This window comes from Molothrus ater, chromosome Z, assembly GCF_012460135.2.
Source record: "Molothrus ater isolate BHLD 08-10-18 breed brown headed cowbird chromosome Z, BPBGC_Mater_1.1, whole genome shotgun sequence".
In the NCBI taxonomy this organism is placed as follows: Eukaryota; Metazoa; Chordata; class Aves; order Passeriformes; family Icteridae; genus Molothrus; species Molothrus ater.
The window spans coordinates 11,645,792-11,661,976 of record NC_050511.2 but is presented as its reverse complement, the minus strand read 5'-3'; the positions used below and the strand labels follow the sequence as shown (position 1 = coordinate 11,661,976).

The window sequence follows — 16,185 nt, the reverse complement described above, 5'->3', positions numbered from 1 at the left end:
TATCTGAAGCTTTGCTAATGCACTATTATCAGTTCGTATTTGCCTTTCTGCGGTGCTGTAAAGCTATCACAAAGGCCGAGGACAGGAGCAGCAACACGTGAGATTTCTACACGCGCAATCTAAGGCCAAGTAATTTCTCCCTCTTTATCTCTTCAACACTATCGCTGCCTCCCGGGACACTAAGAGTACTAGCGGGGCACTGATGGCATTGTCGCTGTCCCCTGGGACAGAGTGGAGCAGTGGACGGGCGGGTCCTGGGAACACTCTGGGGCACGGGAAGTACCGGGGGTGCTGCTGCTGAGCCCTGGGACACGGGGGAGCACTGGGGAGCAGCGCGAACCGCTGTCACTCTCCCCACACGACGGGGGTCGATCTCGCACCCCTCACAGCGCCCGGGGGGCCGGGCGCGGGGACATCCCCCGCGCGCCGCCTACGTGCCTCGCGCCCCGTCCCGCGCGCCACCAGGAGCCGGGGCGGGGCCAAGCAGGGGCGGGCGGGGAGTGGGGGAGGAGGGGGAGAGAGAGAGAGAGGTCTCCTCTACGCTTGCGCAGCGGCTCTCCCCGGGGCGCGGGGCGGGGCACGCGGGCAGCGCGCGCTGTGCCCCGGTTGGCCGGGGAGGGCGCATGCGCCGAGGATAGCGCCCAGGCCCCTCCTCCGGGGGGGCGGGTACCCGGCGGCGCAGCTCGCTATTGGTGGGGCGGGCGGCTGCGCGCGGGGAGGGCGGGGCGGCGGGCGCGGCCGGGCCATGTGTGCCGGGCGCCGCCGCAGAGCGGCCGTAGCCGCCGCCGGCAGCGCCGCGCCCGCCCCGGGGAGCGGCGCAGAGCCCGGGAGATGTTCTCCTCTTGGGGCTTACCCTGCGACCGCCTCCGCCTCGCTGGCCGGGCGGCAGCTCGCCGCTCCCCGCTGCTCTGCCAGCGGACGGAGGCTTCCTCCGCTCCGCCGTGGCTGCCGCTGCTCGGCGGCGCCCACCGGCGCCTACTCGCGCTTGGCGGGCTGAGCCCCTCCGTAGCGGCGGCGGCCGGGCGGGGGGCGGCGGGGGCCGCGCCGTGCGGATCCGGGGCGACGGGGGGCGGGTTCCGGCCGTCGCGGGTGGCGGTGGTGGTGAAGACGACGCGGTACGAGTTCGAGCAGCAGCGGTACCGCTACGCCGGGCTCTCTGAGGAGGACCTGAAGCAGCTGGTGAGCGGCGGGAGGGGCCGGCGGTCCCGGACAGCGAGGGCGTTGACGCGGGGCTGCAGCAGGGTCGGGGGGGTACCCAGGGTGATGCCCGGCTCCGGCGAGGGATGACCGGGGTGATGCCCGACTTCGGAGAGGTTCCCGGTGTGATACCCGGATCCAGTGACGCCGCCGGGCCGCTGAGTCCGAGTGTCCCTGGTGCTTCCCCGGGCCTTGGTGGGGCGGAGCCGGCGGCTGTGGAGGTGAGCGGGGTCGCGGCCGCTGTCCCCGGGCTCTGCCCCTGCGGCCGGCGGCTCTGCCCTCCCGCCGCTTCCTTCCCCGGCCCCCGATCCCGATAGAGCCGCCGAGCGGCACGGCCTGGAGGGGGGCACGAGTGGCGGCGCTGGACATTCATCGCTTGCAGGCTGCCGAGAAACTTGTGCAGTAAGCGTGTTTGGGTTTTACCCTCGGAGGGATTCCAGTGTCTCAGCAAACTGCAGTCTTTTTCTTACTGTATGAAGTATAAAGATCAGAGAAGTGCATGCTGTGGAAACCACAATGTTGCAAAAAATTCCCTCTATATCTTAGCATGGACTGATTCGCATTTCCTCCGTTTTTTTGCCTCGCATCCTCACTCCATCCTTACATATTTTCCTCCATTCAAACAGCCACATCTCTCTCAGATCCACCCTTCTTGTTACAGTTTTTAGAAAAGCATTTTTCTTTAGTCTTTAAGGAACCTTTAATGTAAAGGTCCATTACTGAAGGTATACTGAGGAAAGCAAGTGTCTCTGAGAGTTGACATGTGCACCCAGTGTCTTGTTGTCTTCATCTCCATCATGCTCGGTGACCTCGCCCATTTCTCCCTTTACCCGGTGGCTATCTTCCAGTGTTCACTTCCCACCTGTGGGCTGAAGGATGGTACCTGCAGGAGTTACTTTGGCTGCCAGCAGTCTGTGAAGTCCATGTCATGAGATCGTATTTTTATGCCTTTATTTTGGATAAATCCATTACATTAATTTGTCCACAGATTCGTTTGTGTCTGTCAAGTCTTTGGTCTCTTACAACTGGAAATATTTTAAATCTCTGACTAAACTGGTACATGTGCTTAACTTATGTGGCAAGGACAAATGGCTGCGTAGCCTTGCTTTGTAAAGAATCAGGGATAAAATGTACAGTGTCTACAGCAATGTCTGTGTGCTTCACTTGGTCTCCTATGGAATTCCTGTCCAGACATTTTTTACATGTTTTGTATAGCTGTGTAGTTATAGTTCAACAAATTGAATGTCAGTCTGTGTTAATTCTTATGTAGCTTCCTGTTGCTGAGGTGTCCCAGTACTTTATTTTATACACTGGTTAGGGGGAAAAAAGGTGTCTTACAGCTCAGCTGTAAGACTTTTTCTTCTCATTTAGCTATTAGTGAGAAATTATTTCTTGTTGTTGAGTACAGAGGTTGTCCTCAGTGTGCAGTTAAGCCCAGGAGAAGCAGACTGGGTTTGTTTGGTGACTTTTCCCAAACTGCTTCTGTACAGGTAGGACTGGGACACTGAATCAGTGAGCAGCATTGCACGTCCCTTAAGGTGCTCATCACTGGATGGTGTGGTAGCTGCAGTTTCTTTTTTTGTGAGAATGCATGTTTTGCATGATTGGTAACCTGTATTGCCCTCAGTATGCATTTTTAAAGAAATTACTGTGAACTCGGTGATTATAATGGTTGCAGGAACACCTTAAAGTTTGTCCTTTTGGAGAAACTTAGAGGTACACAATAATTCTTGGTATTTGTGACAGTTCTAGAATTTCTTTTCTAGGACTGGTGCTTTTTTAGTATCTACCTTTCCCCTTAAAATACTGCCTTGTGAGGAATTGCAGCAATAAAAGTTGGTGTTGCCAGGTAGACAAAGCCCAACTTGCCTAACTATGTGTGTAGCAATATTGAGTTAAGCTCCTGCTGTATGGGTGGGAATACAGAGATTTGTGCAAGAGCACATTGAAAAGGTCTTGCAGAATTTTTTGAATCAGAAAAAAGAGAGCAAAGGAATTATCCTTGCTGCCCATCTCTTAAATTTTTTAGCTAACCTGTAAAAATTTCAGTATTTGCGTTTTGCTGTGACTCTGGTCTCAGATCTTTTTTCCTCAGAATGAGTTAATGGCAGCCTCACTGAATATGTTACTTGAAGGTTCAGAAGATTCTTATCCTCACCTTTGGAGAGATCACTTTGTAGCTGAGTGATTGCTGTGAAGTGTCCTTCCCCCACAGTGCCATTGTGGGCAGCTTGGGAACACGATGCATTTTGCTCCCTGGTGTTAGCTGCAATCCATGTTCCCTGTGTCTCTGTTTCTCCTGGGGGGACTTCGGAAGCTGCTCCAAGGCAGCTGATCTCAGAAATGAGCCCAGGCACACTGTCTTTGGGTTTGCAGCTCAGTTGAAGTGCCACACAGAAGGCAGGGTGAGAGTGCATATGAAAGCCTCAGGCTGGGATACAGGCAAAGAGTGAAAGCAAAAGAGCACAGGAGAGGTTTGGCTCCTTTGATGCTCAGAGCTGCTGGCTGACCCAGACCTGTTGGTGGTGGGTTGCACTGTAGGGGCTCAGGCTTGGGTGATCCTGGAGGAGGATTGTAGTGTAACGGAGAAGCACGAAAGGAAGAGCATGGTGCTGTCATCCTCTGTCATGGACCTTCAGATGTCCAGACACCAGCTATCTGAAATACAGAAATTCAGTTTCAAGGCAATGTTTGAGATTTAGATTTGAGCAGCCATACCTGGGCTTGTTGCCTTGCCTGTTGTGAGCAAAAGAGATGTTGGCAAGTTTCTAGAAGATAGCTGATGTCTGTACTTGGAAACTTCAGATATCAGTATAGCACAATTAATGAAAACTGGAGGCTTATTCTGCCTGGTCACCAAGACAGGCGAGCAGTCCTGAAGGTAGTTGTTTCAATCAGTGTGTTTATGTATTGAGGCTGAATATACAGGAAGTAACTTAATGCAGAAATGATGGTGCCTTTGGGTACTCATCCTAATGAAATTAGATTTGTTTCATGTTTAAGGAGGCTGAAGATGAATCATTGGCATACACCAATATGTGCTAAAATATTATACAGGTCATAGTATATGTCTTTATCTATGATATAAACAGTATAAATCACAGTATCCTCCAAGAAGCAGAATACCAGTAATGGAGGTGACTGGCTGACATTTCTAATAAGCCATAAAGGCCCTGGGCACCTGTAGCTTAAACCCTTCTGTGGCTTTACTTTTGGATGCTATGTGAGTTGTATTATACAAACACTATGAAATGTTGCAAAGTCAAAGCTGCAGGGTCACAATTCCAGAACTCAAATATTCTTTCTCTGTGCAGACAGAGATAGGAGAGGTGAAGAAGCAGTCCAGATAGCAGAAGAGCAAAACTAATGGTGAAAAGACGGAAAGCAAGGGCTACTTTTACAGATCTACTAAATGCTGTCTTTGCTTTATGAAATTTAAGGGGCTGTTGGATTTCTAAAACGTGCAGTTACCAACTCTAAGTTATACCAATCTTTCTCCCAAGTCCCTACAAACAGTTTGCTTACCAGAAGTGACAGCAATTTGCATTTCTTGTGACCTAGCTTACTGGGATTGGCATCTAAATATGACTAGTTACAAAAATGAATGATCCAGTCAATTAGTACTGAAGGCTGTTTCATGTTCTGTTTATTTCGCTCTCAGTAAATCCATGCAGAGGAACCACTGCTGTTGTCCTTATGTAAACTAAGAGAATATAATGCCCCAGTAATAGGGCTTGTTTCCTGACTTCTGGGTTTTGTTTTGTTTGATAGTGCAGATGTGGTAAGTCGCTGACTTCTCACGGCTGTAAGGTATTTAGGGAAGGTGAAAAATTTACCTGTCCAAATAAATTTCATACACAATTCTAATTATCTTTGAAAATGTCTTGTCATATGAAAAGTTAGGTTTGTCTTGGACTTAGTTGGAAGGAGGTCATTCAGTGTGGACTGGAGTTGATATTCTGTTGTGGCTGGTTTATGAGTCTTTATTTGGAGCAGGAAGGGAGAGCAAGTTGGAGGTTTGGAACAAGTTTTGCCTCTTTTGGACCACTGCAACTAATTGCTGGGGGTGGTAATCTCAGTGATGTGAAGTTCATACAGCTTTATAGAAAACTAGTGTTTGGGTAGGGAAGAGGTAACCTGTTGTCAGGATATTGTCTCCCCTGAATGCGGTCAATATGAACTTGCACGTGTGATGCATAGGGCAGCAGCAACATCCTGAGCAGGGCTGGCCAGGAAGGAAGGAGGGAGTGTTGCCCAGCAGGTAGGTGAGCTTCAGCTGGATCTCCTATGTTGTGTGCCAAAACAACCCCACAGAGCTGTGGGTGGGGTCTGGGGGGTGTGTGCAGCAAGACACTATCCTCCCACCCTCCTGCTCCTAATTTAGACGTGTAAAGCACCAGTTGTTGCTAGTCCATGCAGTAAAAGTTTTTATGCCTCGTAGAAAATTCCTTCTTGTGGGAAATGTACTGTTTTACCTCTAACTTGATAGGTGATGGATTTTTGGTTTTAATTACAGAAAAAATTATCTGCTATTTTTTATATTAAGTAGTGAAAGATACCCTTTCAGTATCACTTCTGAATTACTTTTCCTGAGCACTAGTGTTACAGGCTTGTAACTCTCATACCACCACCTGAAGATACGGTTTTGGAAAATATCCAGGTATTTTGTTCTTAGATTTCTGGTTTAGAAGACTGTGCTCCAATGCTGATGCCTGTGATCCTCTCAAACACTTATTTAGAAAGTAGTCAAATATTTTCAGAATACTGAGTTTTGCAAATGCAAAGAAGGCAGCAGAATGAAAAAGCAATATGCAAACTTCAAAGTTCAACTGAATTCTAATTTTAAAATAAAATCTGGTAATTTAGTAGACAACTAAAAAAAAAAGTTGCTTTTCTGAAAATCACTAAGTATGAGGGCAGTTAACCCTGTGTCCTCTTGTGGATCCATATGTACAGAGTGTATTTGAAAGTAGTATTTTTAAGTAGAAACTTTCTTAATGAATGAGGTGATACTATGAAGTTTTTCATTATTCTGTTGAATTCAGACTGCCCATCTCTTCTTACCTTGTAATGTGAATTTTTTCAGTGGATGTTCTTTTACAGAGCACATAAAGTGTTTTAAAACTGTTAGGACTCTACTATTCTCTTCCTTATCCTGAAAAGAGGGAGAAGTACTAACTCCCTTTATTGAATTGAAGCATACAGAATTCAAGACACAGGTTATATTCCACTAGGATTATATAAAGCTAAAGATTTTTTTTTTTTTAGAAATAAAATTTTTGAACTAATCCACTGGAAACTGAGATGTGTGCAAATACTTTTCAGGTTACACAAACGTGGTGTTCATTTGTTTATCTTTACCTTTAAAATTTGATATATTTGCATCAGTGTTAAGTCACTGTACTGGCATCTGCTTTATTAAATTATTCCTCCTATGTTGTTATTCTAAGAGGGGTCTGGAAAATGATGGAAACAATTAAATGTGATGGAGTAATTATTTTTTTCTGTAAGATTTGTTTTTCCAGTACACCATTCAAGTATACTCAGTCGCATATAGCAAATAGATATAAAAGTAGGGCATTTTAGTGTAATTCACCTAAATTAAACTTGGGACTGTATCACCAATCATACTATGCTGTATACAGCTGAAGAAGGCTACTTCTTGGAAGTGACTTTAATGCTGGCTTTAAGTACTTCATTAGTTGTGATTTACAGCATCATGTTGGTGTTGTGCTGTATTAATGAGAATGATTGAATTGCCTGGAATACTCAGGTTTTTTTAGAAATCTTTTAGTGAAGAAAGCAGTTACCACTGTTTATAGTTAACAAAACAATTTGCTCTGCCTTAGCCTTTGAATTGCAAACCGCTATATGTATTCCTCACATGTGGTTAAAATGACAATAATGCTTTAATGTGGTGGATGAACCATTAGAAAACAGTTCATGGCATTAAAACTTTTTTTCATGTATGCTTCAAACTCTTGTCCTAAAGCAGCATTTCTGTAAAACTTCAGGAACATAATGTTGCAGTTAAATAAGCTATTACAGAAGTAATGGTTTATAAAATGCTACAATATCTGTACTTCATAGTCATTATTCTACAGAAGATACATTAGTGTACAGCAGCATTTGAAGGCATGTTGTGATGGTGTAATGGAAGTGAGGGGGTCTAAATTACTGAAGAAGAAAGTGAGGAAAATATAAGGAAAAAATTTCCTAGCTAAAGTAGTCCTCTGGATTTCTGCAGTGTAGGGGGTGGTGCAGCAAACTGGTAGAAGCATAGCAAATAGCCAGGAACAATATTGGGAAAAATACTGAGCAATTGACAGCAAGTTAGTTAATCAGTCCTAGTCAGGTAACTTCAGCCTTCTGGCCTTTCTTGTGTGGTAAGAACTGACTTACTGCATTGGTTAACTTAGCACATTTTTTTAAAAGCAAGTGGCTAGAGCCTGTATAATATGTAATAATCCTGGGAAGGGGGGAAGAATTGGATTTGATGCTATGGCTTGCAGCTCAACAGCAGTTTGTATTGGAAAACTTGATTTGTGTTTAAGGCCTTATGGGAGACGTAAACCTGAGCCCTGGTACTGCTGATCCACAGTAGGAGTTTGTTTTAGGAACCTGATTGGTTTCTCTGATGCTTACTCATTATTAAAGCCTTCCTGTAAACAATGTATTTTTGGATTAGATTTTTTTAGCTAATAAATGATCAGAAGCCAGTGCATTTGAACTTCACTCAGAACCTGCAGCTGCTCACTGAGACTGGTTGTAAGGTTCACTTCAGAGAGGGTTTCAGAGCACTTGTGCAAGTCTGAATGAACTAGACTGCAGGGCCTTAAAGGAGCTGGATGTCCCAAAATGGGTTAATCCCACTGTATTACTGTACACTGTAATTGCAAACTGTACTGCCAACATAATTCTACTGAAACTGGCCCTGTTGATAGCAAAAGGTTGAGTGTATTGGGTTTGTGTAGCCAGGTTTTGGTAGTGGGGAGGACTGCAGCTGTGGCTCCTGTAAGAAGCTGCCAGAAGCTTCCTCCATGTCTGACAGCTAATGCCAGATGGATCCAAGATGGACCCTCACCAGCACAGATCAAGCCATTTAGAGGTGGTACTGTCAACTCAGTTGGTAACATATTTAAGAGGGGAAAAAAATTACTGTGCAAATGCAATTGTTCTCAGAGAGGAGAGGATTGAGAGTGTGTGAGAGGCACAGCTCTGCAGACACAGGGTCAGTGAAGGAGGAGGGGCAGGAGCTGCTCCAGGAGCCAGAGCAGAGATTCCCCTGCAGCCCCTGGTGCAGCCCTGGGTGAGGCAGCTGTGCCCCTGCAGGCCCAGGGGGGAGCAGAGATCCACCTGCAGCCCCTGGAGGAGCCACAGCAGAGCAGGTGGATGTGCCTGAAGGAGGCTGTGACCCCATGGGAAGCCCGTGCTGGAGCAGGCTCCTGGCAGGAGCTGTGGCCTGTGCAGAGCAGCCCTCACTGGAGCAGGCTCCTGGCAGGAGCTGTGGCCTGTGCAGAGCAGCCCTCACTGGAGCAGGCTCCTGGCAGGAGCTGTGGCCTGTGCAGAGCAGCCCATGCTGGAGCAGGCTCCTGGCAGGGGCTGTGACCCCACTGTTGGCCCACAGTGGAGCAGCCTGTTCCTGAGGGACTGCACCCTGTGGAGGACCCAGACTGGAGTAGTTTGTGGAGAACTGCAGCCCATGGAAAAGAATTATGCTGGAGAAGTGTTTGAAAAATCTCCTATGGATATCTCCAGCCCCCAGGTTGGAGCAGGGGAAAAGAGCTCCTCTAGCTGAGCAGAGACCAAAACAACTTGAGACAAACTGACTGTATACCCCATGCTCATGTCCCTGTTCTGCTGAGGGGCGGAGGAGGGAGAGCTGGGACAATTGGAGGGATGGAGGGAAGGTGTTTTTAAGATTTGTTTTACTTCTCATTATCCTCTCCTGATTTTGATTCATAATAAATTCAGTTCATTTCCAAAAGCTGAGTGTGTTTAGTCTGTGATGGTAACTGGTGAGTATTCTCTTCCTGTCATTATCTCAACTTTGAGCCTTTCCTTACATTTTCTCTTTCCTATCTCATTGTGAAAGGGTGTGATAAGAGCAGCTTTGGTGAGCACCTGGCATGCAGCCAATCAGGGTCAATGTGCTACATTAAGTCAGTGACTTAGCAAATGTTGCTATTCAATAAGTCTGGAATTTTTCAGTAAATACTTAAATTAGACCATTTTTTTTTCTAAATATGGTTGCCTTACTGTCTTGAGCCTTTATCTATAGCCAAACTATATGAGATCTGATAATGCATTTACTATTTCTAGTGCAAGAACAATTAGACCACATTTCCCCTTTTAAGAAGTCAGGCAACTTCTGTGGAAGGAGTAATATTAAGGATCTCTCTCAGACTGTCTTCACAGAAGAGGTTCTCCAGTCCTCTGATCCTCTTTGTGTCTCTTCTCTATACTTACTCTGACAGGTCCGTGCCCTTCCTGTGCTGGGAGCCCAGGGCTGGATGCAGTGCTCCAGGTGGGTCTCAGCAGAGCAGAGGGGCAGAATCCCCTCCCTGCCCTGCTGCCCCTGGGGCTTTGGATGCAGCCTGGGGTGTCTTTCTGGGAGGTGAGCTCACGCTGCTGAGCCATGTCCAGCTGTCCGTTCACCAACACCTTCTAGTCCTTCTCCATGGCTGGTCTCAATCCCTTCATCCCACAGCCAGTATTGGTATTGCCCCAGCCCAAGTGCAGCCCCTTGCATTTGGCCTTGTTGAATTTTATGAGGTTTATACAGACCCAGCCCTCAAGCCTGTCAGGGTCCCATGGATGACGCCTCCACCCTCCAGTGTATCAACTGCACCAAGCCTTGGTGTTGTCAGCAAATGTGCTGTCACTGGTGTGAATACAGCCAAGTACAAATGGTACTTACTTTCTGCTATAAATGGAGGGTAGGTGTGCTGTCCTGTGCCTACTGTGAGTCTCATGTCCAAACCTGGATATCTGTTGTGTGCAACCACCAAATTCAGCTCCCCCATCAGTTCAGCTAATGGCTGGTAAAAGCACTAACCGTTCAGCATTGTGGTTCAAGCTTGCTCTGCCTGCCCTAGGAGACCCTTTTCTGTGGGACACTTGAAATATGTCTCCAAGGTACAGATTCCTGTTGGGCAAGTTCTGCTAAGGCTAGCTGCTCAGTTTGTGTATCTGTTTTGTTGTTGGCATTTTATTATCTAAGATTCAGAAGCTGCACCATGCTTTAATCCTATGTACTTGTATGTGGATTACTTTTACATTTTCAAATAGAGAAGCTTAATATTTCATTAGAGCTCCTAAGAAATCCAGAAGTTTAGTGTGTGCCTGACCTTTTAGGAAAATTGCATTTGTTTTTAGCATGACAGATCAAGCTTTGTCTTAAGTAGTTAGCACTAGAACAGGATAATCACTTGCCTGTAGATTGACAGTCTGACTTTGATAATTAAGGAAGTTTTGATTGAAAGTCAAGTTTAGTCAGGAATGCTAAGGGAAGTGTGTGGCTTGAAACATGTCCTATATTCAAAGCTGTTCTAGTTCTAACCTTAATGTATTGAGAAAAATATTTTTTCTATAAGTCTGTCAAAATCTTGTTTCTTTTAAGCAGAGCAAATACTGAACACTTAACTTTGTCTATACTTGGGACACATGGTTAAATCTCAAGGGACAGTTTCTGAAAATACAGGACTTAAGGTGCCATCCTTTGCTTAGAAACAGATTGTTATATTAGTGCTCATTGTATTTTTGTCTTGAGGTTAAAATTCAAATTTTTGCTATTCAGCTGTTGATCTCTAAATCCGTTTGTATTATTTTGTGGTTCTTTCTGTAGAAATCAGGTAGATTGTAAAGCAGTGATCTGTTCTTGTTTTCCAGCTGGGGTGCGTGTGTGGGCAAGTTCATTGTGGAAATTTGAGAGAGTAATTGTTTCTAGATCTATGCTTTTTGTTGTTAGGGTTTAGGGGTTTTTTTTGATTTTTTTTTTTCTTCTTCTTTCTAGTCAGACATTTAGTTTAACTCCTCAATGACCAACAGTTGTAAAACAAGTGATTGGTATTAACTTCACCCTGGTGCAGTTTAAGACTGCATGAAGGTTAGTGCTGTAAATTAAGCTTAAGCCTAGTAATGAGAATATATATGCATACGCATAAGGCCAAAGTACATTGGAAAAGTTCCATTTAACCTTACTGGATAAGTCCAGGGGAGGACCACAAAGATGGTCACGAGGCTGGAGCACCTCTCCTGTGAGGACAAGACAGTTTGAGCTGTTCAGCCTCAAGAAGAGAAGGCTCTGAGGAGAGCTTAGAGCACCTCCTAGTACCTGAAGAGACTCCACAGGAAAGCTGAAGAGGGACCTTTTGTCAGTGAGTGTATTGATAGGATGAATGGAATGGCTTTAAGCTGAAAGAGGGAAGATTAGCAGCTTAGTTGTTACGAAGAAGTTTTTTACTGTGAAGGTAGTGAGGCTCAGGCACAGGTTACCCAGAGATCTTGTGAATGCAGTGTCTGTCAAAGTGTCCAAGTTCAGATTGGATGGAGCTCTAAGGAACCTGGTCTAGTGAAAGGTGTCCTTCTCTAGAACAGGGTGGCTGGATCTTGATCATCTGTAAGGTCCCTTCCAAACCAAATCACTCTGTGATTCTGCTAGGATGAGATGCAGAAGGTGCTGAGTTGACAAATTCACTCCAGACAATATGCGTGTTACTGTGTGGAGAGAACATACTCTTTTATCCTAATGCTTAATAAGCAATGCCAGTAGGTCTCAGCTATGTCTTTTCCCATTTTCTAAATCAAGAGTCATAATCCACATATGTAGACAACAGTGGGTATTACTTGGCTTGTGTTGGCTTCTGTATTTGTGTCTAGAAGCCTTGTCCTTGCTGTACAACATTGTTCCTGCAGGGCAAACATTACTAAAGGACAGCAGACCCACAGTTTAAACCAAATGGGTTGGGACTTGCCAGAGGTGCAGGCTTAGACTACAGAAGGAAGGCTTATTCTTGCATTTTATTTTGTGTAGTATTAAGGTCAGATTAACAGGCCTAATTCTAAATCAGAGGTTATTCCGAAGGAAGTAGAGCTTGAAAGTTGTCTTCATGCGGAATCTAATACCTCTGTGCCTTTTTGAGGTGTCAGTTGACAAAAGCCAAGCCTGGCATAGGTTTGGGGGCCTGTTTTATGATTGTGCTTAAGAGCCAGGTTGTCCTTGTGCTGTCTATACATCCCAAGTGTCTTTAAGGCTCTTTAAGGAGGTGGTCATGCACACAGCAACTGGACTGCCTGATTTTTGTCTTCAGCTCTTTTGAAATAAAAAGCAGATGCTGCTCTCAGTATGGTCTTACACTTTGCCCTAAGTGCGAACCCCTTTCCAGCAGCAGCATTTGTCATAGTTTTAGAGTGGCACTCAGGTGCTGGATGTGAGGCAGGAGCAGAGGCAGTGAAATACAGGTACATCTGTCTGAACATTGTCTGAACACCCTTTTCACTGCGAGGGTGACTGGACACTGACATAGTTTGCCCAGAGATGTGGTAGAGGCTCCATCTGTGAACATCTTCTAAAGCCATCCACATCTGGACAGATGGCCCTGCTTAAGCTTGGGGTTCGACCAGAGGTCTGTTCTAGCTCAGCCACTCCGTGATTCTGTGCTTCTGACCACAAGGACTGTAGGCACTTCTCTGGTTGTTTGGAGCAGTCAAGTGAGAGCAGCTGCTGATTAGCATTCCTGTTGGATATACTTGACTGTGGTCAGGCTCAGTTGGGCTTCCCTTTTGTCAGTTCTTAGATGAATGAACTTGCAAGTTATCTTTGAACACAGAGAATGAAGCTGGAGATGAACAGACTGTTGTAATCTCTGGAGCCTTTTGCAAATCAGGACAATTTAGTAACTCCATAAATGTAGCACAGCCATTTAAACTAAAGGCCCTAACTTTTCATTTTTCTTGCTTAGTAATGTGTGCTTAGTTGTTCTAGAGGTAAATTCAAAGAGGAGATATACACATTCAATGCCTGTTCTACAGTGCTGCTGAAATGGTTCATCCAGTTGTCAGAATACTGATAGTTTATTTGCTGATCAATCTCTTCTGTTTTCTGAAGCTGTTGCTGAAATAATTTAACTCAGCTATGGCAAATGTAAGTTACAGAGCAGACCCTGTTCCATAGCAGTGGTGCTACTCATACCTCTCCTTCCTGGCGATGCCAGGGAAATGCTAGCTGTTGGCTTGCCACTGATATAACAATAACAATATTACATTGTTATTGTTCAGAGATAAAAGCTCTCTTCCATCAAGTTGCAAGATAGCATGCTGACATATGAGCCGAATAAATTAGGTACATAAAATTAGAAGATGGAGTTTGTGGTTTCTATTTTGTGCGGAACTAACAGCAGCCTGAAAAAAGCCTGCTGTCACAGCAGTCTGCTTGTCAGGTGCTTGTTTCATTCACTGCAGATACTTCTAGAGGAACCTGATTTTAGTTTTTTGGAAATTGTTTGATTGTGGTTTTCTTGCTCTTGTGGTATGGCAAGATGAATTTGTGCTTTGAACATGCAATTGAAAATTCTTCTAGCAAATTACACCTATGCTGCTCAGCAGCAGGTGTCTATGGAAGGCAAATACCTCCTTTTTTCCTTTCTGCCTTTTCCTTTCCCCTCCAAGTGGATGATGGGAGGCTGTCAGCAGGCTGGCAATGGGCTGTGCTGTAACTAGCATAGCCCTGTGTAATCTTTCCCTCCCCAGAGTCCACAGGGGCAATATTCAAGTTCCCAGTGCTACACCATGGACTCTGCAAGACTAAGAGGTGTCTGGGGTGCACAGGCATTGTAGCTCAGGAGTAGAAACAAAGGATTTAAGTGTGAGAGGCAATTAATGGGACATAACACCCTGTATCCCAATAAACCAATGTGAACAAGCTTTGGAAAAACCTGCAATATTTATCTGTCTGTTTTCTGATCATCCACATACCTGTGTCTGTGTGTGATCATGCATAGCTGGCAGGCAGCTGCTCCCACTGTCTTCCTTTAGTGCTGTTGATACATCCAGGCAGCCTGTGAGTCTCTGTTGGAAGTGGTTTCCTGATCCCAGCTCTAAGACCACCTAAAGATTTTGTTCCTGCAAGTTAATTGCCAATTGTTAATACACAGCAGTGCAGTTCCAGAGCAGCCAATTACATCCTTGTCTGTAACTACTTCGGTGCTGAGTCTATCTTATGTGCTTAGCTCATGCTTGGATTTCTTGACATGAATGGATGTCAGATAATAAAGATTTAATAATAATAATAAAGATAATAAAGAATAAAGATTTCATTTCCTGGGTCTTGGATTGTGGTTGACTTCAACTGTCATATCCTGACAGTCCTCTCCCCTTCTCTATGGAGTTGAGAAGTCTATGAAAATGGGATTAGACAAGGCTGTCTGGCACCAGACTTTCTCTTGGAATGGTATAAAACTTTCAGTAAAGGCACTTGAATAAATTGCTGGAAGTAGCTGTTTAGAGCTTCTGGCACAGATGAATTCCTCTGGCCAAACTCTAGGAGAAGTTCTGTTTCTCTGCTGATAAATTGGTTTTAACTGTTCAGGGAAAAGGAAGCAGTGACAGTATAATTGTAGAATAATTCAGGCTAGAAGGAGTATCAGGAGCCTGCTGTAAATATATTTCACTGTGAATGTATTTATAGACTCCTTTTGCTTAACATCCTTTGCACCCTCTTTCTTTCACTTTCTTTATCTCTATGCGCACACATGTTTGACAGCATCAGCCCCAGATGAGGCCCCCCCTGCTAAATAAGATAAGGAACATATGGTGACTGAATTACTCGCACAAAAACTTGTTGCCAAACTAATCTGTAACAAGTCAGTAATCTCACATGCCTGCTTATGACTGTATCTATATAAACTGCAAAATGTTTCTGTGGTCTGAAGAGTGTGTTGAGATTAATTAAGTATTCAAATTCTCCATTTTCCAGAAAGGATGAGACTAGAATGCACCTACAGAGTTTGTCTTGTTATTGTTATCAACTTGTTTAACAAATGTGGTGTAAAATCCAGGGAACAGTATCAAATGTATTAGGTAGATTGTCCTTAAGCTTTTTTTGATCCAGAGAAAATGTCACCTTTGTCAGCACTTGGCAGTCTTCCATTTTAGCTCAAATACAATTTGAAGGGTAATGCTGGAGGTGTTTCAGGCTCTGTTTCCTTAATTGTCATTCCTGTTGCTTTTTTTGTCTGTCTTTTCTACAGCACAGCTCTGAGCTAACTGGGTGTTTCAGCACATGGCAGAAATATACTTAGTGTAACTATATGGAATCATGTAGTCTTTATATCAGTTGGCAGATTCAGGAGGAGCAAAGTGTCTGAAGTTGCATGGAAGTCAATGTAGTATGCTTGTTTGCATATCTGTGATTCTTGACTGCTGTGGCCATTTGATTCACTTAATGAACTAGTCAATATAACCTGACTGCTGTGTATATAGAAATGTAATTAATGGAAGGCTTATAAGAATGTATCTCTGCTGAGAGAAAATAACGTGCTTTTTTTATAGGTTCTATTTGCTTTGCTCAAGAGCACTTACTGTACTTCTATAAATACCATTTGTGTCTTACAGCTTGCCTTGAAGGGATCTAACTATGCTGGTCTGCTGGAACGGCATCGCATTCATACAAAAAACGTGGAGCATGTTGTGGACAGCTTACGGTAAGAGTGCATGGGTGTGAAGATTTCAGACACAGTGCAAATATCCATGGATCGTGTGAAAACAAAAGGAAGCCTCCTGTTACAAATGCCAATAAAATAGGAAAAAAAAGAGAGAGGTGCAGATGAGCAGTCATTCCTGAAAGAGCCATCATGTGAACTGACTCAGTTCAGTTGGCCAGCATGTTCGATTATTGTCTTGAAAATAAGCAAGAAGGTGGTACAGGATTTGTGTGTCAAGTGTTTTTAAGCCAAATATGATTGCAATTACTCCTTAGCTGCATGACAA

General features: G+C 44.8%; 1 protein-coding gene across 2 annotated transcripts in view; it reads left to right on the top strand.

Moving 5' to 3' along the window:
* The first annotated feature begins 779 nt into the window (after positions 1–779).
* The window catches only part of NADK2 (NAD kinase 2, mitochondrial), a 32,289-nt gene continuing 16,883 nt past the window's right edge, over positions 780–16,185 (top strand). The window contains exons 1-2 of one of the 2 annotated variants that reach the window (XM_036403566.2): positions 780–1,179; positions 15,811–15,899. In XM_036403566.2, the coding sequence (XP_036259459.1) occupies positions 832–1,179; positions 15,811–15,899 (437 nt within the window). In that variant the 5' untranslated portion in view covers positions 780–831. The remainder of the gene's footprint in view (positions 1,180–15,810; positions 15,900–16,185) is intronic. The other variant, XM_036403567.2, reaches the window with a different exon arrangement.